This window comes from Microchirus variegatus (assembly GCF_963457635.1).
Source record: "Microchirus variegatus genome assembly, chromosome: 19".
NCBI classification, from domain to species: Eukaryota; Metazoa; Chordata; class Actinopteri; order Pleuronectiformes; family Soleidae; genus Microchirus; species Microchirus variegatus.
Window position 1 is genome coordinate 15,005,789 of NC_139820.1, and position 21,256 is coordinate 15,027,044.

Below are 21,256 nucleotides of genomic sequence, written 5' to 3' on the forward strand. Positions count from 1 at the left end.
GGAAAATTATTTGTAATGTAAATAAACTGAAACACTCCAACCTGAAAATAAGAGAGTCCATTTTATCATTTTATCATTCTATCATCTATCATTCAGAGCTCACTTTGAGAACTGTGGTCTTGGGGCTCAGTGAAATAGCACAAACCTAACGTCTCTGCCTTCTCTGCAGCTCAAATTCAGCCAAAGTAAATTAACTCGGTTTGACTTTCTCAGTTTATAATATAATGAAATAAGGTGCAAAGGATGATGAGAAAAGAAAACATTTTGTACCTTAAAGTGAAATTTTAATTGGATAAAAAGTGAATTGTAGGCCTTATATTTGACCACCGGGTGGAGACAGGTTTCATTCTTCATTTGCTGCCATAGATCCAGGCTTTGGAGATATTTATTTATCAGTTATAATTCTATAATGAAACGATGGACATTAGGATAGCCATGTCCTTAATAACATTGCTTAATGTGGACAAGGTGACCAAAGGAGTAGAGGGATCATAAGAAACATTGTCTTCTTTTAATGTAAAGACATGAAGAGTGATTGTTTACTCATCCAACTCAAGTCAGTCAACTCAAGCCAAGGTCATCCTGGGCAAAAATCCGGACTGTTTTTTCTCTCCGTCTTATGTTCGGTAAAATATGTATTCAGTGATTTCAGCATATTGTAGAAACTGAATGCTTCCATCACTGAGTTCAAATGTGTCATTTTGTGGTTTCAGTGTTTGAAATCCTTTCTTCAGCCTTACTTATTCTTAAGATTTAGTAGACTTACGTAGGTGTAGCTTTTATTTATAGAGCCTGTTAAATGGCTAAAATCTGTCTCCAATGGCACCCATAAATTCCTGAAGAACGTGTCCATGTCTGAAGCAGGTGCCTTGCTCAGGGGATGAGAGGCGCACAATCAGTGAAGATTATGGGCTGCATTTACACTTTCCTTACAATTTCCTCACATGTGGCACATGGATTCAGATGCAGGCCTCATTTGTATGTGGAAATAAATCAGATATGAGCATCTACAACCTAAGCGAACAGATCATATATTCATACTATCAATTGGACTTCAAAAATACATGTCTATCTATGATCACATAGGTCAAACCAGTGGACTCATGCTGAGGTTTCAAGTGAGGATTTCTACATTTCACAATAACATCACTGTCACTTCCGTTTCTTCCTATAAACCATGTTCAGGTAGTGTGCAAATGCAGATATGGGTCACTTTTGAAAGACAATGTAAGCAAGAAGGAGAAGAAGGAGTGTAAATGAAGCCTGTGTCAGTATCTCATACAAAAACCTCAACTTGTTTTCATTTGTCTTAAACTTCAAGTAGTTTCACTTCAGATATGTTCACACTGAGATTTCTGGGTTTGTTATTTGAAACTTTTCAACATAATAATAATATGTTTTTCCATTCAGCTGGATTATATCAAAGTGGTTTTCCCTAATGTTGGTGAACCAACAGTAAATGAACAGTCAGCCTGGTGACGCGTGGTCATCAAAATAACCTTTCAGCAGGTTTCAATGGTATACTGATTTATTTCAACCATTTCCTGACTTGACCACAGCACTTCAATGACTCCGTTATTGGTCCTAATTTCACCCCAAAACTCCCGACTGTAGGGTTACCTGTTTACCAGGAACTCTGTTACAAACAAACCCAACAATGTATTTTTCTGTTTTTACAATAGAAACTTTATGAGTGACATTTCCATCCTCACAATCACAGAAACCAAGGTAAATAATGAAAACAACAAACAAACATCATTAGGTGTGTACACATGGGATCGCCGCTGTCCATGACATGTGTAATAAAATGAAGGCCTTAGGAGAACCTCAAAGTGACTTATCAGACAAATCATACACACCTGTGCACATACATGCTCTCTCTCTCTCACACACACACACAGACACACACAGACAGACACACACACACACACACACACACACGGCAAAGAAGAGCTAAGTGATTTCAATTGGGTCTTTTGTAACAGTGCGTATTGACCTCAACATCTCAGACTGACAAAGTGGCCTCCTCTCTACATCTAGAACGTGAAAATGCTCTGTGAGAGTACGACATACTTTGGTTCAATTGAAATCATCAAAGTGAAGCCTTCATTTGCTGCTACGCTGTTGGGACTCCAGTTTTTTTTTTTTTTAAATGAAACAAGCTATGCCAATCAAAAGTGAATCAATGTTCATTAATAAAAATCAATTTTTGGAAGTTTTTAATCTATTTAGAATCATATTTTATCTCAAGAATAGCAATTGTTACGCCTCTACTTTACATTTCAGGGGACACGCTGAGCCTCTGTGAAATGTGAAGCCATTTCCAGGAGCTAGTAAGCTTGGCTTTTATTTCACATCATTCATGAAATAAAGGTGTTTGTTCTGATATATACCAATATATCTTTCATAATATCAAACATTTCTGATGCAAAATAATGGAGAGAAATTACATTAATTATGATAATTATAAGGAGACACATGTGGCCTGTGAGTCACCAGTTTAAGACCTCAGGTCCGAGCTGTATATGTGATAAACAGACATTAAAGTGGTAGTCATCTCTTCCTCCTCCATCTCCACCACAAAGCAAATAAGTTGAATAAATGTCACACTGTTTCTTTAAAAGGCACACATGAGATAAGGGTTTTCTGAATATTCTCTATATGGGAAGGAATGGGCAAAAACATGAATATAAGTGGAGAATTTCTGTCATTAGTCCACCTCTTGTTGTGCCTTGGAATCGAATCCCTTTAAAGATCCAGTTCAGGAGTGAGTTTTCTCTGTGGGTCCGTGACAGAAAGTCTCTGAGTCGACCGAATACAGGCCCAGACGACAGTGTTCCACTCCTGATGCTTCACATTGGAATCCAAAAGGAATCTCTTCAAGAGTTTATTCACAGAGCGTTAAATCCAATACATGCATCCATTGCTCCATTGTCTTAAAATGAGAAAACATAGGGCTGTACTTTCTACTCTGCATCAAATCCAGCCCTGTAAATCCAAACTTTAGCCCAGAGCTCCACGGCATTAAACACACAGCTCACACGTGCTCGACTCGATGCCGAATACAAGTGATATTAGTCACATTATACAGTTCAGTGTGTTCAGACGTTTCATACTCAGGAGTTAATGTTTGTTTTAAAGGGGATATAATGTGCAACAACCTTCAGCATTTCAACCAGTGGTTGCCAAAATAAGAAGCTACACTTTCACCTGACATTAAATTATATTCACACACGCACGCACACACACAGGTCTCTCCCTATCTTAATGCATCTCTACTGCAGAAGCTCACTGGTCTTGTGCTCTGGTCGAAACATTTTTAAAAGGTGTAGTAAGCTTTTTAGGGTTTGGTGACGTTTGCTGTGCTTGAGTGACCTGGTCACTCTGGGATTGAGGAGAATGAAACCTCTGATGAATGACACTGTAAAATTGAATGTTTAAATTTGAAAGTGTGAGTTTTTTAGTTACTGCAAAGAAAGAGAGTGGTCAGACAAACAGTATTTCTGTTTTAAGCAGTACGAGAAGAGATGAAGAGTCATTTTAACCTGGCTAAGGCTGGAGATTGGCCAGTCATTTGAAAAGAATTGATCAATATCCTGATGGTCTGTCAATATGGGAGTTTGGAAATGTTCACCGTGTTTTTTCCCCCCTGCAACAGATTCAAAGCAGTCAGCAGCAACAGTTGTTCTGTGACCTGTCAGATGTTGCAGTTGCTTCTTGTTCAAAAAAGTCAATTTTTGCAGCAGACAAGAATTTCCATGCTTCATGGATTTAAGAGAGTAATATGTAAGAGTAACAGAATGACGCTTCTTGGTGTACAGCCTGCTGGAGATGCATTAGAAGAAAAAGAAATGAAAATATAATGCATGAATATACTGGATCGACCATTGCCATCAGTGAGGCCAGTACTGCAATTTCCTTAATCCCTGATGACAAATCAGGATCATTTTAAGACTTAATATAATAAATTTCTGACACTGAGCCCCTTTAAATCTGTCAAAAATCCCACTCGGTTTACCACAACAGCACAAACAAACACTCGATATTTTCAGTTTGCTATAAAAAGGGGAGTTTGGGGCAAACGGACCATGTGATGCAAATTCTGCGCCAATTCCACAGAGATGGGAACAAAACACTCACATTGCAGTCAATACACGCGCGAGCACACACACACACACTCAATCAATCAGTGTCACATTCATTCAAATGCTAATGTGCAGCTAGTCCATGTTGATCAACAGACTTTATCAATGGTGTAGCACAGTAACAACATCCAATTTTCACTAAGTTGCATTTCAGCATTTGTTGGAGTCACAGCGCAAAACAGAACATGTTCACATTCATTGCAACATAACATGACTGTTTTTTTAATGATGCGACTCTGAGAAGCCTACTGAGAAGAGAACTTAAAGGACCTACATCCGGTCAGTCACGTGTAAACACGCTGGCGGGTGGAATTGGAGACGTCACTCTCTGCCCTCTGTTAACACCCAGAAAACAAAGACAAAGGGTGGAGGTGAGGAGCAGTTTGTGTATTAAGTTTGTGTTTTCCTCTCAGCGAGAGTCTAACAAGGCCCTGAGGTTTAAGAGGCAGAGAGAGGTCAAGGAGATGATGCCAGTAAAAGGTCTTAACCTTGTTTGTCCCCAAACAAATGATGATGATTGGAGCAATTATGTGAAGCCGATGTTATAGACAGGATGGGCTTGGTGATGAATCCACAGGGGAGTCCGTGTCTGTAAATGTACATTGATTGTATCAAAGTTGAAAAGACAGAGAAATTTGCCACGGGACACACTGATGGACAGTGACAACACTAGCTGGTCAATGAGCCAATTGTTAGCCAGACGGTGTGAGCCATCCCAGAGAATACAAGGAACAAGCCAAAGAAAGGACAGAATGGCGACAAGAGACAATAATAAAACAGCAATAAGTAAAGACATGGGGACAGTCTCAACAGCAGCAGTGGGCTTCAAAGAGACCACCACAGACACAGTTTGTTTTCATCATTTATCAAACACTCTGGATAATGTTATGACAAGAGCAGCAGGACAACGTCATGTTCACAACAGCAGGAGAATCTCTGGAGGAGCCAGGTGAGGGGGAGGGGCCTGGCTTGAGCATGCAAGAAGCAGAGGACTTGCTCATTCGCTCACTGTGGATTATCAGAATTGTGTGATTGTATGAAGTACCTACACATAGCACAGAGCAGTGACCATGCAAAGGGCGCTAAGGCCCAGCCCCCAAACCAGTAACCAGCTTCAGACATGCAAACTCACTGCGACCGAGTACATGGCTGCCCTCAGGGACACAAAGCAAAACATTACAATTTAGCCACTTAACAAAATGCTCATCTAATAGGCCTGCTTGAGTCTGTGATATCATAATTTTGCCCTTAGACGTCCCTTTGTGACCAGAATCTTAAGTTTGTGTTGCTTTGTAAATCATTTACATAGTCAAAGAGAAAAATCTGTCCTTTTACATCACAGAATAGTGTTGATGCACTGCTCCTTCAAATGTGATTATTTGTGCTCTGTGTGTTCCAGAGTTTATAGCAGTCTGAAGCAGCAGTAGACCAGCAACTTCTGTGTGCCCACAAGCTAAAAAACATTTGAGCTATTTTAGATTTTCTTCATGACTTGATGCAAGAGCAGTTCACATTTTAATTTCCAGTTAGAAAAGTCTGTCTAATAATGAGATAATTTTTTGGTAAACTTTTGCATACCACTGTATATATATATATATATATATATATATATATATATATATTTACATGTGTATATATATATATATGTATGTATATATATATATATATACAGTGATGTGCAAAAGTTTGGGCACCCCTGTAAATGTTCATGATTTTCCTTTATAAATCATTGGTTGTTTGGATAAGAAATGTCAGTTAAATATATCATATAGGAGACAAACACAGTGATATTTGAGAAGTGAAATAAAGTTTTTATGATTTACAGAAAGTGTGCAAGAATTGTTTAAACAAAATAAGGCATGTGCATAAATGTAGGCACCCTTGTCATTATATTGATTTCAATACCTTTAGCACTAATTATTGGAACTCAAAATTGGTTTGGTAACCTCAGTGACCTTTGACCTCCATACACAGGTGAATCCAATCACGAGAAAGGGTATTTAAGGAGTTCAATTGTAAGTGTTTCTCCTCTTTGCATCTTCTCTGAAGAGTGGCAACATGGGAGCCTCAAAACAACTCTCAAATGACCTGAAAACAATGATTGTTCAACATCATGGTTTAGGGGAAGGATACAGAAAGCTATCTCAGAGATTTAAGCTCTCTGAGGAACATTGTGAGGAATTGGAAAACCACAGGCACAGTTCTAGTTAAGGCCCGAAGTGGCAGTCCAAGAAAAATCTCAGATAAGCAGAGGGTAAGGATGGTGAGAACAGTCACAGTCAACCCACAGACCAGCTCCAAAGACCTTCAACATCATCTTGCTGCAGATGGTGTCACTGTGCATCATTCAACTTTTCAGCACACTTTACACAAGAAGATGCTGTATGGAAGAGTAATGCAGAAAAAGCCTTTTCTCTGCACCCGTCACAAACAGAGTCACAGAGTTGAGGTATGCTAAAGCACATTTGGACAAGCCAGCTTCATTTTGGAATAAGGTGCTGTGGACTGATGAAACTAAAATAGAGTTATTTGGTCAAAACAAGGGGCGTTATGCATGGTGGAAAAAGAACACAGCATTCCAAGAAAAACACTTGCTACCTACAGTAAAATTTGGTGGTGGTTCCATCATGCTGTGGGGCTGTGTGGTCAGTGCAGGGACTGGGAATCTTGTTAAAGTTGAGGGTCGCATGGATTCCACTCAATATCAGCAGATTCTGGAGAACAATGTCCAGGAATCAGTGACAAAGCTGAAGTTGTGTCGGGGCTGGATCTTTCAACAATACAACGACCCTAAACACTGCTCAAAATCTACTAAAGCATTCATGCAGAGGAACAAATACAACGTTCTGGAATGACCATCTCAGTCCCCAGACCTGAATATGATTGAACATTTGTGGTGTGATTTAAAGCAGACTGTCCATGCTCAGAAACCACCAAACCTGACTGAACTGGAGATGTTTTGTAAAGAAGAATGGTCCAAAATACCTTCAGCCAGAATCCAGACTCTAATTGGAAGCTATAGGAAGCCTTTAGAGACTGTTATTACTGCAAAAGTAGGATGCATAAAATGTTTCTTTTGCCTAATTTTGTTTAAATAATTCTTGCAGACTTTCTGTAAATCATATAAACTTTATTTCACTTCTCAAATGACTCCTATATGATATATTTAACTGAAATTTCTTATCCAAACAACCAATGATTTATAAAGGAAAATCATGAGAATTTACAGGGGTGCCCAAACTTTTGCATACCACTGTATATACGTATATATATATACACACATGCATACATACACACACATATATATATATTTATATATATATATATACATACATATACACACACACACATATGTGTCTACATATATATATATATATAAAAACTGAAATATCCCTTTTAAAGGATAGTTCAGGGATTTTAAGGGGTTCTGGTTTTGAAGTGGGGATGTGTAAGTTACTTTTGGTACATGTAGTGTCAAATGTGGTATATGCAGTTTTGAGTGTGCTACCTGTTTGGAGAGAGAGACTGGAGAACCAGAAAATTAGCATCGCTTTGAACGGGGACAGCAAAGAAAGTAGCATACCTAATGCCAGACTGCATCTCAATCTCATTTGAGAAGCAGTCCGAATCTGGAATGAGTGCAGTCACCTTCCACTTACGCAATCAGATAAACCTACAACCAATCGGACATCAAGATCAACATGACGTACGCAGAGCGACAGAAAACATGTCAACAAACGTGCTTATAGCTTTCTTGGAGCGATAGCTATCTCGTAATGGTGTTTTATGACCTTTACCCCGGGGAGTTCCGTGAAGCACCTTTTAAAAGACATGACCGTGGCCGCCATGTTAAACGTCACTTCACTGTTATCATCACGCTAAACCTCCTCGAGCACACCGCAGGTTTCACTGAAGTTATAAATTCTTGTATGCTATATTTGAAATACTTTCTATTCGACATGCTAGATGAAATATGACTCACACAGCCAAATTTCAACATATAGTACTACACTGCGAGTCAGAATATGTTGACAATATTGTACCTAAGTAAAGGGTCGTCTCACAGCATGGTAAACCTGAAAAGAAAGTCTTCAGTTAAAATATTGTTGATTTGTCTATTATCAGGCTACAACACATCTTCTCTGCTCTCCTTGCTCACATTTAGGCAATACATAAGTCATTTTCTACTTCTCCCGTCTCCATCTCCAAAGAGGTAGCACATAGAATGTCTACTGTATTTTAGACCCTTATACTCTCACTTCACAAAACCTGAACTATCCCTTTGTGTCTTGCACATGATCAATCACTCAGTTGGCAGAAAACTATAATCTCCAGCTTCCTTAATGGAGACACATTAAAAACATTAAAGGTCCAGTGTGTACGAGTTAGTGACGTCTGAAGTGAGACTGGAGATTGTAACAAATGGAGGACCCCCCCCCCCCACCTGCACATTGTAGAAAGCATGTCATTCTTTTTCATTTGTGCATTTAGCTTTCCCTATAAAAGCTGAAATTCAAGCTCGGTTCAGGTTGCTGTAGGAACATAATGCCACAAATGGCAGCCACAGTAAAGCAAGGCCCTGACTTTAGATATATACAAAAGGCTTATTATTTTGCTACAAAAAGCAATCCATTTTTATTTTAAAGCAATTATACATTTATACGTATATATATATGGGTATAGAGCTCCAGGTATCACATGACTCAGTTTCTATAAGCTGCCATGGTGGCAGCAAAAATGAATGGGACTGATGCTACATTCACCCTGACAGTGTTCAGTGCCCCTTTAAATCCATGGAGATATCAAAACTTGACCGACTGAAAATATCTGATCCATAGCATTGCTGCATTAAGCCCAATTCATACTCCTGCATAAAGTGCTCTACGTAGGTTACGCAGAGCTGTCGGAGAGCCTCTCCGTCGTCTCCGGCTGAACTAAATATTTTTTAAGTGTCCGTCACTCCGTCAAGGGACAACGGAGACGGAAAGAGCTGCGATTGGTCCTATAGGCCAACCTATAAATACGTCATATCTTAACACACACACCACATGTTCAGATTCTAAATGGCTAATTTCTCGCCTCAAATTATCTTTAAACTGCATTCCGGGACACAGAAAAGTGAGAAACGGCCACTGTTTCAACAACAAGTCTTTCTCTCTCGGACGCCATTGCTCACTGTAGCCAAAAGCACAACAACCTTGCGTAGCGACCCCTACTGATCGGGCGGGAAATTGCAGTGCGTATCCGTCACCACGACGGAGAAGTATGAAGGCTCGAGGGGTCTACGTGGTTACACAGTTGGATAACGCATAATGCAGTCGGAGAAGTGTAACGTGGCCTTTAGCATAACACAACCTAACTTTACGGGCAGTGTAATGTAAATGCGTGTTGCTGTGCAGCCTATCTCTTGGTAAATGGTAAATGCTCTCCAGCTAGCTTGTCTGACATCTACCTGCCATCTTCACTTTTATAATGAAAACAGCCAGCAAAAAGATAATTAGTCTGATATAGTGCCTGATTTATGTCGTCTAGCCTATGACTATAGAAGTGAACAGCATTGTTTCCTGCCAGAAGGTGTTAACTTGGTTGTGTGACGTCACCATCCAGAGCTCCATTATATTCAATTACTAAGCGTAAAAGTATTACACACTGGACCTTTAAAAGTAACCCAACATTAAAAACACACTAATTTTTCTTGTCAGAGTGCAAACTGTAATTAAGGCAAACGGTGGAAACACCAAATTTGACTTTTAGAAAAAGACATTGTCAACAAACATATGTAATGAGAGCTATTGTTTGACCAAATGTTGGTATTAGTTAAATAAATGATGAAAAGGTATTGGCAGTAGACTTTCGACCCCAATGTGGATGCAAACTTGCACAAGCACACGTGCGCACACACAAGCCATTTTCTGAAATTAACTCTGGTTAAGTTAAGTGGGTCGGGACATTCTATGAAGTTTGCTGTTCACATATGACAAAAGCAGCAGGAGATTCTCTTGGTCAGATGTGTGGTTCAGCAGGAAAATCTCCAGAGTGTCCAGATGAGGGGGTGGAGCCTGGCTGGACCCTCGCCCATTCACTTGCTGTGGATCCTCCAGAGATTCTCCTGCTGTGTTCTCACATGAGCTCACTCAGACATTATCCAGAGATTTGACTGGGAGGCTGGCAGACATCTGTGGCCCATTTGGACAGTCTCCGGAGAATGTCCACTCTCCAGTGCAGACACACTCACATGAAACGTAGACAAACATACAAAAGTGTAACTTAACACATAAAAGAAGGCGGGAGGAGGAGGAGCTGTGGAGGTTGGCAGGGAGGAGTTATAATCAAAATCATCATGAGTCTTCGTTTCCAGAGTCGTCCTGGTTATCGTAGCATCTGCTGGACATTCCGTCATCATCGAGGGTGCTAATCCCTCCGGCTTCGCCAACAGATTCCAGCTCACTGTCATCGTCGTCGTCGTCTTCCTCCTCCATGTCATCATCATAGAGGTCGTCGTAGAGAAGGTCTGAACTGCTGTCCTGGGAAGGAACCCTGGTCTGGACACAGTACTCTGCCAGTGTGGTTGGCACTTTGACGCCATCTCGCTCTGCTTCTGCGGTTGTTGACAACACCTGCTTCCTGTGTAGTTAGATCAAAGACAAAGTCCGTCCAAATGTTAAAATTTTTTGGACTGAAGCTCTTTGGTGTTGGCACAGTAATCATGAACCTTAAATACCTGATAATCTCTGCATACTCCTTGTCCTTGCCTTTACTGTCTCTCCATTTGCGAAACATGACGGAGGCATCAACGTTGGCTGGAGAGAATGTGTTGGGCTCATTGAGCAGTGAGATCACACTCAGCAGGATAGTCCTGAGAATCAATAAGGAAACGGAACAGAAAACTATCAGATCTCGTCTCGTCTTTTTAAAACTGTAGCAGTTCTAATTCAGTTGAACTGCTACAGTTGCTACTGCTCCCTCCCTCTCTCTCTCTCAGCCAATGCCCAAAAAAACAGCGTCCACAATATTGCATCATAATATCACACGTTTGGTTAATAATACTATTTATGATGCAAAATATATGTATCAATATAAAAAAACAGACATTTATTTAAATTACATAAATAATAGCGTTGACAACTGTAATTAAAATTTGTGCCAGGAGCCGTTTCGGCCACTGCCATTCGTGGCTCGGGCCTTAACAAGTGTATTTATATATGTAACTGAATGTTGTATATGATGGTTGTGGGCCATTATTTCATTATAACATGCTATTAAGTGGGGGGCCGCTTGTAATTGATTGGGGGGGGGGGGGTGCATTTTCAGGTAGGCAATTCCTCTACCTCCATTTTCTTATATTGTATAACTGAGGATTTCAAGTTATTAGGAGTAACATTATGTCATTAGTGGTTACTAATGAATTGACAAACTACACTGCACTGCACTTCCATGTTGTAGGCTGCAGTGAAGTGTGTCAGAGAAGATGAGATTTGTTTGCTTGAAATTACCTGACGTTCTGGGTAGGGTTCCATCTTTCAGAGGGCAACTCTCCGCTCTGAGGGTCATCAACGGGAGGGTGTAGGATGGAGATGCACACGTCACCATTCTGGATAGAGCATACAATATATAAGGAAACATCTGTTATGTCCGCCTCACGTGCAAAGCACTTAATGGTCAGGCCCCTTCATACCTGAAAGACCTAGTTTTACCTTATCATCCTAACAGATCACTTAGGTCCCAAAATTCAGGCTTACTTGTGGTTCCCAGAGTTTGTAAGAGCAGAATGGGAGGCATGGCAGCTCCCGGGAGGCATGGCAGCTCCCGGGAGGCATGGCAGCTCCCGGGAGGCAGACTCTCCAACTGTATTTCAAGTTCAATACTTTAAAAACGTTCCTTTTTGATAAAGCTTATAATTAGAGCTAGCTCAGGGAAACCGGGAACATCTATTATTATAATTCATATCATCGCCATTATTACTTTACTATAATTAAAGTTGATATAAGTATAATTTGTATTAACAATCTCTGCTGCTGCTTTCATAAATGACATTGTAGTTCTATAAACATGTCGTAACTGATTCAGAACTGTCCAGTTTGAACTTATATGTGATACAACTGTTATTTATCTGCTCCTGGTCTCTCTCTTCTAGCTCTACCTCACTTCCCTCTTGTCCTTTCTTTCTCTCCCCCATTTTTCATTTTACCCCAACCGTCCGAGGCAGACGTTGCACATCTTTGAGTCTGGTTCTGTCAGAGATTTTGCTGTTAAAAGTTTTTTTTCTCTCCACTGATGCGTTTTTGTGTGTGTGTTTGTGTTTGTGAATTGTTGGAATTGTTTTGTTGTTGTTTTTTTGTCTACAGTGCCTTGAGATAATGAGATTGTGATTTGGCGCTATACAAATAAATTGAATTGAAGAAAATAGAACAACTCAGTTTTGTAAACTCTACCAAAGAGGCAGTTTTTTCTGAACCAAAATGATCTCTGACACACATCGTTGTACTGTTCCTGTCCCCTGGGCATGAGACATGGACACTTACACCTGAAAATATGGCTGCCAGCGTTAGCACAAGGAAAAACAGATGTGGGAACTTAACAAAAGGCTCATCTAAATCCCACACCTGTGTAAATTTATGATATCTTCAGAATATGTTCACCATTACTATTGTTTATCTCACTATTGAGCAGTCTTATCTAACAGGAAGCTAGGTGTTGTTAACTGCTTACCTTCTCTCACACCAAAGCAAATCCTAAAAGTAAGATTGCAAACAAACACTCAAGTCACAAAATACACATTTGAACATACCAATGGAGGAAGCAGTGGATGTGTAATGAGATAGCTACAGAATCTTCAGGGGTTCCAGTCAGAAAAGCTGTCTAACAATGGGATAAAAAAGTCAACATATTTTACATAAACTGTTGTAGATTTTATTAGGTGAGCCTTCTTTAAGTTTCTCAAATCTGTTTTGCCTCGTGTCTCTGCTGACAGTCATGTTTTCAATGAGTGCATCTGTCTCAGGCTGGGCAGTATTACACCCCTCAGTATACAGCCTATTGGAAATTAACAATAGAAGAAGAAGGAATAGCATTTAGCAGGCTTCTGATCCGTCTCTAGTCTTCTTGTCTTCCTTACCAATTGATCAATGATGATAACCTGGAAAGCCGTCATTGTGCCACCTAATGGCAACAGGAAGCGTGCCTTCAATAACAAACATTGTTACATTTGCATGATGCTTTGAGGGTGTGGTCGACACTTTCTATACTCCGACATAACAAATTGTTGGTGGCCTCTCTCTAGTGCCACCCAATGACCACTGCAGTCTATCCACACCCCAACATGCATGTGAGGGTGGGCCCATTCTGTGGTGAAGGGCCCATGCTGCTTGTAGCCCTAGTACAGGATGTTTTTAAACATCAGTTCTAGACAATGATATGAATACCAAACTGTTATGTTATGACTGAAAATGTGGAGAAAAAAAATGCAATAAAGAAAACAAAAGGTTTCACCTCATAAATGTTGGGGTGCCACATCTTTGTGAGGAAGCGGAAAGTGGGCGGGGAGTATGGATAGTCAACTGGAAACTTGATGTGAGCCTGGAGGGACAAACAGAGGTTGGCAGTTAAAATTTGTTTTACAGGGAGCAAAAACATTTCCATTATACTGCAATTATCTTAGAATATCCGGTGTCACAGATGGTAGGAATAAGAAAGTGACATAAGAACATCAACAACGCTGCTTGTACACAGACCCCTCTGAAATCAAACCAGTTTGTCCATATTTAAAACATTCTTATTTTGCTTGAAGGCAATGTTAATTTAAAAAATATTTAAAATTGCATTTATTTCAATGTTATGGTCTGGCTGTTAAAATTCACATTTTTGATTAAAACAAGTCAGTTTCAGACTGTGACCATACTCCAGTGATTGAGTTTGACACCTCTGTCTTAGAGGGAACAGGGACGAATCTCACTCCATCTGGGACCCAGGTTTGACATGTGGGCAAATATAATCTCAAGCCTTTCCCCAATTTTTTCTTTTGTTTGTTTGGCAAATTTGTGCCTGGGCCAATGCCAACTTCTTTGGTTCTTTCCGTATTTCAGGTACAAAATGCACACATTAAAACACTAAACCTAACAACACATGTACTGTTATTTTGACATTCCTCAGATTAAGTGAGTAATATGAAAGAAAGGAAGGCCAGTCTAACTATGCCCTTCTCCTTTAAATTTTCTCTGTGCTGAGGTCTCCATATATATTGGGCTAAAAATAGCCATATGAAGCACAGCTACCATAGAGTGAAGGGGGAGAGGGTCAGACAAGGAGGGTGGAGGGACAGTGGAGAGAAAACAGAAAGATATAACTGCAGGAAAGGACTGCAAGATTACAAATCCAAGACCAACTGAAATCAACCTAATGCTCTCCAATATACCAACTCAGGCTGGGTTTTTAATGTCAAATGAAGGATATTTATATGTAGTAGAAAAATTAACTAACTTTCACTATAACATGATTTATAGAGCAACTTTTAAAAAATTGAGTGAGTTTACAAAGTGCTTTCACAGATCAGATTACAAGGTTTATGTGTTTGTAGGTGATCATAACTGTCAATATAAAGGTCAGGATAAGAGTCAGATATACATAAAGACAAATAAATAAATGACAATAAAAGACAAAGATTTTAAGAAGTGATTTAAAAGACGCTACTAATTATCTTTGGAACAGAGAGGGTGCTGCCCAAGGGCACTTTCACACCAGAGCTGTTTGGTCCGCTTTAGATGGGCCTGAGTTCCTTTCACCAGATAGTCTGCTGCGTTTGGGCAGGTGTGAAAGCTCATCCGACCACTGGTGCAAACCAAACAAGTGAAGTAAGTGAGGACAGCTCACTGCCTCGCCTCCTGCTCATACTGAGCAGCTTGAACACCAAAATTAAAAAAAAAAAAAGAAAAAAAAAAAAAGAAACCCCAAGAGCGCATACATTTGGTATTGCTCCACTGTCACTTCACCAGAGGGAGTGGGAGTGAAGTATTGTTTTTAGTGGCACTGTGAATCCGTCTGTCTGTTTGTGCTTCCACACTTGCACTTGCCAATATGACCAGCAGAGGACACCAGAGGCTTGTTGTGTGAATGGGATGAAGCCATCTCTGATTGCCTTGTTTGTTTTTGTGGTGAACAAACCAGCTGAAGGGGATGGTATGCATGGTCAATCAATGAGCCAGATTCTCACCCTCATGCTTTTCTCTTCCTGGTCAGTGATCGTTTCGGGCAATTCCACCCCAAACGAGCAGCTGTTTTAACTGTGATGCTGTCAATGCGGTTTGGTCAGCTTACAAAAACATGCAGTGTGTAAGTGAACCAAACCAAATGAATGCTGCAAAATGTTTCCACATTCCTCACTCAATCGAGTCCCCCAGACTATCCTTGTGTAAGTACACCCTAAGACTGTGCCACAGTTAGTACGGGGTCAACATCTCTGAAATGTAGATAGGGGCCAGCTCCACACAAGCTTTAAAAATTCAAACAAGTTCTAAAACAGACAATGAACAGACAATGAACAGTGAAGAGCAGCCATGACAGGGTGTCAAGGTCTGTTAAAACCAGTAAGAAACGTAGCTGCTGCATTCCGGACCAGTTGGAGACAGGAGAGTGATTTCTGACTGATTCCAGAGAGGAGTGACTCACAATAATCTAATCTAAAACTTTTTCTTAGATTATTTTTATTTTGGAGAGTGTGCGTAATTGTAGAAAACAAGACTGAGGTTAAACAGGTTTAGCCTCATGTTTAAGTTTGTGCGTATTGGGGAAGTCTGTTAAAACAAAGGGGAACCAGACTGTGCATTTACACTGAAAGTATCTATTTCTTCATGACCACTCATAGCTGTTTTACACCACAGTTTTGCCATTATATTCACACACACTAGTACTCTCGCTAGTTACTTTTATTCATAGGTAACACAGTAATTAAGTAAGTAATGGACTACTTTTATTTGACAGTACATTGTAATGTTATAAATTACTTTCCAAAGCAATTATACCCAACACTGATTGTGATTTGAAGAGAAACTGGCGTGGGTTTCATAAATCAGATTTTTTAGCTGATAGTAATTCAAATGAGTGTGGTAGAGTCTCACACAGTGATGCTGCTTTATGTGGGTCCACTGTCTAACTACTCCCTGAAACTGTTCTTTTTCCACTATTTTGTTTCAACTGTGAATTTGGAGGTGCTCCTTATGCAAAATAAATTAGTCAAAGGTTGAAGTGCTTTTTGAAAATCCCTGCTGGTTGAAAGCAACATTTAAAAATGAAATAACACTCATTTGTTAAGGTGTCTAATTTTACACCATGTAACCTTTACTTTCGGCAAATGACAGTGTGTGAACTGAGGGTGCTAATAATTAATCAGTGGTTGCATTGGTTTGCTGCTATTGTTGTCTGGTATAAAATCTGTAGCAGCATATTTGTACTGTATATCTGAATTACTGTAAAATCTATATATTTTTTACAAAGTATGGCATATAATATAATAATAATGAACACTTTGATGATGGTCAAAAGGAAGACCATGAATTCACTGTTGAAACATAAAGATTAATTAAAAATGTTCTCTTGATAATTACTTCACAATCGAGTGAATTAGGGAAGGGCAATATACCAATATTACCGATATTGATATTGTGAGTTAGATTTCTTAGATTTTGGATATCATCATATCGATAGCATAAAAATATCAAGATATTTTTTATTTTTATAAGCCATATGGCCCAGCCTTAGCAGCTTTATAAGCTTGACAGAAATATGATTGCCAGTTTTTCAGTATACATTTTCAGCACCTTTTTGCTTTTCCATTGGCAATAGTACCTGGTACCCGGTAATATTTTTTAGTACCTGCTCTGATGAGGTTCCAAGTTATGATTTGGTGCCATACAAGTAAAGTAAATTACAATTAAAATTAAAAGTACATTTAAATTCATGTACAGTGGTATGCAAAAGTTTGGGCACCCCTGTAAATTTTCATGATTTTCCTTTATAAATCATTGGTTGTTTGAATAAGAAATTTCAGTTAAATATATCATATAGGAGACAAACACAGTGATATTTGAGAAGTGAAATAAAGTTTAGATGATTTACAGAAAGTGTGCAAGAATTCTTGAAACAAAACAAAATTAGGCATGTACACACAGCAAGGATGGAAAAGAAAAAAATTGTGCATCCTCCTTTTGCAGAAATCCCAGCCTCTAAAGGCTTCCTATAGCTTCCAATTAGACCATTTGGACCATTCTTTACAAAACATCTCCAGTTCAGTCAGATTTGATGGTTTCTGAGCATGGACAGTCTGCTTTAAATCACACCACAAATGTTCAATCATATTCAGGTCTGGGGACTGAGATGGTCATTCCAGAATGTTGTATTTGTTCCTCTGCATGAATTCCTTAGTAGATTTTGAGCAGTGTTTAGGGTCGTTGTCTTGTTGAAAGATCCAGCCCCGGCACAACTTCAGCTTTGTCACTGATTACTGGACATTTTTCTCTAGAATCTGCTGATAGTGATTGGAATCCATGCGACCCTCAACTTTAACAAGATTCCCAGTCCCTGCACTGGCCACACAGCCCCACAGCATGATGGAACCACCACCAAATTTTACAACTTATACGACTCGCCGCAGTATTTTGAATTTGATATAGTAACCGTTTTTGGCGTCTTTAACACTAATCACTTTTCTCTCTCTCTCTCTCTCACTTGCGCACACACGAACACAAACACACTAACATCAGACACATCTGTACAGTCAGAATGGTTAAAACATCGTTTTGTTCTTGCAAACAGACACGATGTCAGTGTCTATGTGAATTATGGGCAGAGGAAGCCAGATCATGTGCGATTCTACAGGACCCTACAAGAAAGCATTTTAATGCCAAGTGTGAACAGTTATACTTTTTACTATCCACACACAATTGGATCAGTGAGAATAGAGGTTAATATTAGGGATGGGCATGAACATTTGATTATTTGATTATTTGCTTAATTATACAGCTACTCACCAACTGTGACTATTTGTAATACATTAAAAAGATACAAAACTATATTTATCAGGTTGGCAGCAGCAGTAAGCCTTTAGTATGTGTTGTGTGAAACGAGATTTCTTCAATGCATCTTGAAGCTGCTCCTCTGATCTTAAGACACTGCAGATACTGCAGAATTGAGGACATTTACCAGGGTTTTGAATGAATCTAGTGAGACGCTCCCGTTAGCTCAACATGTTATGAACCCTGCATTACTTTCCCCAGCTCTCATGTGCTGGAGTTCAGGATAGTGTGACAAATAACGCATTCTTGCAAGAAATGCCCATTCCTAGTTAAATCTAGGCTTAATTACACCAGGATAAATGTAAAATATTAGCTTAATCCACAATCTGTTTTCAGAATAACAGCCCTGTGCTTTGACTCATCTCACCTTAAAGTAGCCTCCCTCGTACAACGTGTTTGGGGGCCCAAAGATGGCCACTTCCCAGTTGTAGAGGTCAGATTCCTCCACCAGAGTGATGCGGAAGCCCTCAACTGGCTGCTCTTGCAGAGATTTCAGCTCCATCATCAGGGCCTTCTGGGAGCTAGGGGTTGCCTGGTGGGCCATGGTGATCCCACTTCTGACACCAGGAATGGTGTGTGTTTGTGGTGGTGGTGCTTAAAGAGATGATAGAAAAACGTTTAAATATATGAACAAAATTATTCTGTTCTATTTGTGTCATTTGGTTTAGGTACACTGGCAGTAGAAGTCTTAGATGTGTTCTCTATATCTGATGAATGTAAACTGAAGTACCTTTTTGATTATAAAGTGTTCAATTTGTCTCAGTTTGTGTTTTGAGGCATTTCAATAGCACAGGAGCTGCTGCAAAAAAAAAGTAGAATGAAGAAATCCAGGATATCTGAGGAAGCCTTAATCAGTATCAGAGCTTCATCATCTAAAACAACCTCCTAAAATGGGCATGTCATTGTGAGCTTAACACAGATGACATGAACGGGACGTTATATTCCTGCCCTCGTCACTGAAAAGAATCTATAACTATATTAAAATTAAAATAGCATTTAATAAATCACAATGTGTCTGTAATACTTAGGTGTAGTTAATATAACTGAGGTGAAATATATTCAGAAGTCAAGAATAACTGTAAATCATATTTCTGATCAGAGTAAGAGCTGAGTGAACAGACTGAGCAGCAGGATAAACAAATATTAGTTGTTTAGCCTGACCAGGCCAACAATCTCCATGGCAACATACATGCCACTGCTTTCATGCAACTGACAGGGCTAAATTCAGCCAGGATAACCAACATATCCAGGCTTAATCCCCTATCTTGGTTTCATGTAACAGGCCCCAGAGCCTTTCTTTGTGTTTGAAATGTTCTGTGTTTTGGCATTTACTTTACGTGCAATCTATCCTTATTAAAATTGTGGCTTAAACTGTAACTGTATGTTCAAGAGAAGTTCAAAAACACACACTTAACAACTTTTCGTCAGAAGAAAAAAACTCAGGCTTACTTAAGTGACATAATTAATTATCAGTATCAAAAACGTTATTTTGCCAGATCGCAAAGCTCTACATTTCAACGTGCAGTCCCACAATCTGCTAGCTTCGCTTCCTAGCCACATTCGTCTCTGTAGAGAGCTCTAGATGAAAATAATCCTTAAAACATGGACAGGTAACAGGCTTGCAGGTAAAATGAACCACACACGCTCTCACAAAGAAAACAAACACTAACAGGTTATGTGGCCTGTCATGCTAGCTCGGCTCAGTGGTTTCATTCGCAGGCCTTTTAAGGGAGAAAATCTAAGTTATGAAGTGTTTACCTCTGTCTCCTTGCACTGAAATATCAATTGGTTTTGTCACAGTTGAAACCTGGCGGCTAATCTCATTGGTTGTCCACGTTAGCTTAGTTTTGTGTTAACCAAGCGAGGAGCGCTTTGCTGCTTGAGACTATGGCTGCTCCTCGTGTTGTGCTTCCTTCAGTCTTTGTGTGCCAGTGTTGACAGTTGACATCGAGCTAGTTTCAGTTGAAGTCACGCTGTCCCGTGGGTCATAGTGGGGCTCAGCAGAGGAAAGCCACTCTCCCTGACATGTCTCCGCGTCTCCGCGCCGCTGCTGCCGCTGCTGGTGTTCCTGCTCGGGGTCGGGCAGGCTTGTTTGTGTTTGTTTATCTGTTCAGTCTCTGGCACTCTCAACTTCTCCACACGTCAGCTAAACCCCTACCGAGCAACTTCGCTCAAATACAGCGGCTGTTCTGCTCACTGCCGTTCATCCCCCGTACTGTGGCACTGCCAAGACGAAGAGAGTCGAGTCCACGGTCGCGAAAATAATTAAGAGTGGTGTTTACACTCGCGAATTAAGGTGGATTCTATCGATTTTTATTTTTCTACCATCGATGCTTCCGGCTATCACTGCGCGTGTCCGCTGAACGTACAGTACGTACGAGTCTGAACGTGGCGTGCGCGCACTCAATATATTTATCATACTACATTTTTTTTAAATGTGTTAAACGTAACAAAAAAAACAACACATTAATTCTTTTTCTCAAATATGACTCTAATCCTCCCTGCATAATGTCGTTTTAAATGAACAAAATATCTATTTTTATTATTAGAGCGTTTTATTTCATATACATATTCTTACTTGTTGCCTTTGATAATGCTAGCAGTAACATTACAACTAATACAAAACAAACTGCATTATTGTGCACTGCTATCTGTCTGCTCTTATACAAAGTAAGCAGATCAAAAGCAATTACTCTATGACAATGAGCAAAACAATTGTTTTACACTGGATCACAGGTAGGGCTGAATTGTTCCAAAATCCAGGGTTTATTTTATTTAAATATATATATATATATATATACACATATATATATATATACATATATATATATATATGTACATATGTGAATAAATGCACATATATATCTGTATATATAGATATTATATATCTATATATATGAACATATGTGAATAAATGCACATATATATCTGTATATATAGATACATATGTATATATGTATCTATAGATAGATAGATAGATAGATAGATAGATAGATAGATAGATAGATAGATAGATAGATAGATAGATAGATAGATATTACATTGACT

The 21,256-nt window shown here is 39.4% G+C and overlaps 1 protein-coding gene across 1 annotated transcript; it reads right to left on the reverse strand.

Annotated features, from left to right (window-relative positions):
- Window positions 1-7,354: 7,354 nt before the first annotated feature.
- ube2r2 (ubiquitin-conjugating enzyme E2R 2) lies at window positions 7,355-20,478 on the reverse strand. The gene is made up of 6 exons (XM_083906148.1): window positions 19,967-20,478; window positions 18,576-18,802; window positions 13,635-13,721; window positions 11,639-11,736; window positions 10,867-11,001; window positions 7,355-10,769 (listed from the first exon to the last, which is right to left on the reverse strand). The coding sequence occupies exons 2-6, from the start codon at window positions 18,750-18,752 to the stop codon at window positions 10,484-10,486; spliced, it is 783 nt and encodes a 260-aa protein (XP_083762274.1). The 5' UTR covers window positions 18,753-18,802; window positions 19,967-20,478; the 3' UTR covers window positions 7,355-10,483.
- Between the last annotated feature and the right edge of the window lie 778 nt (window positions 20,479-21,256).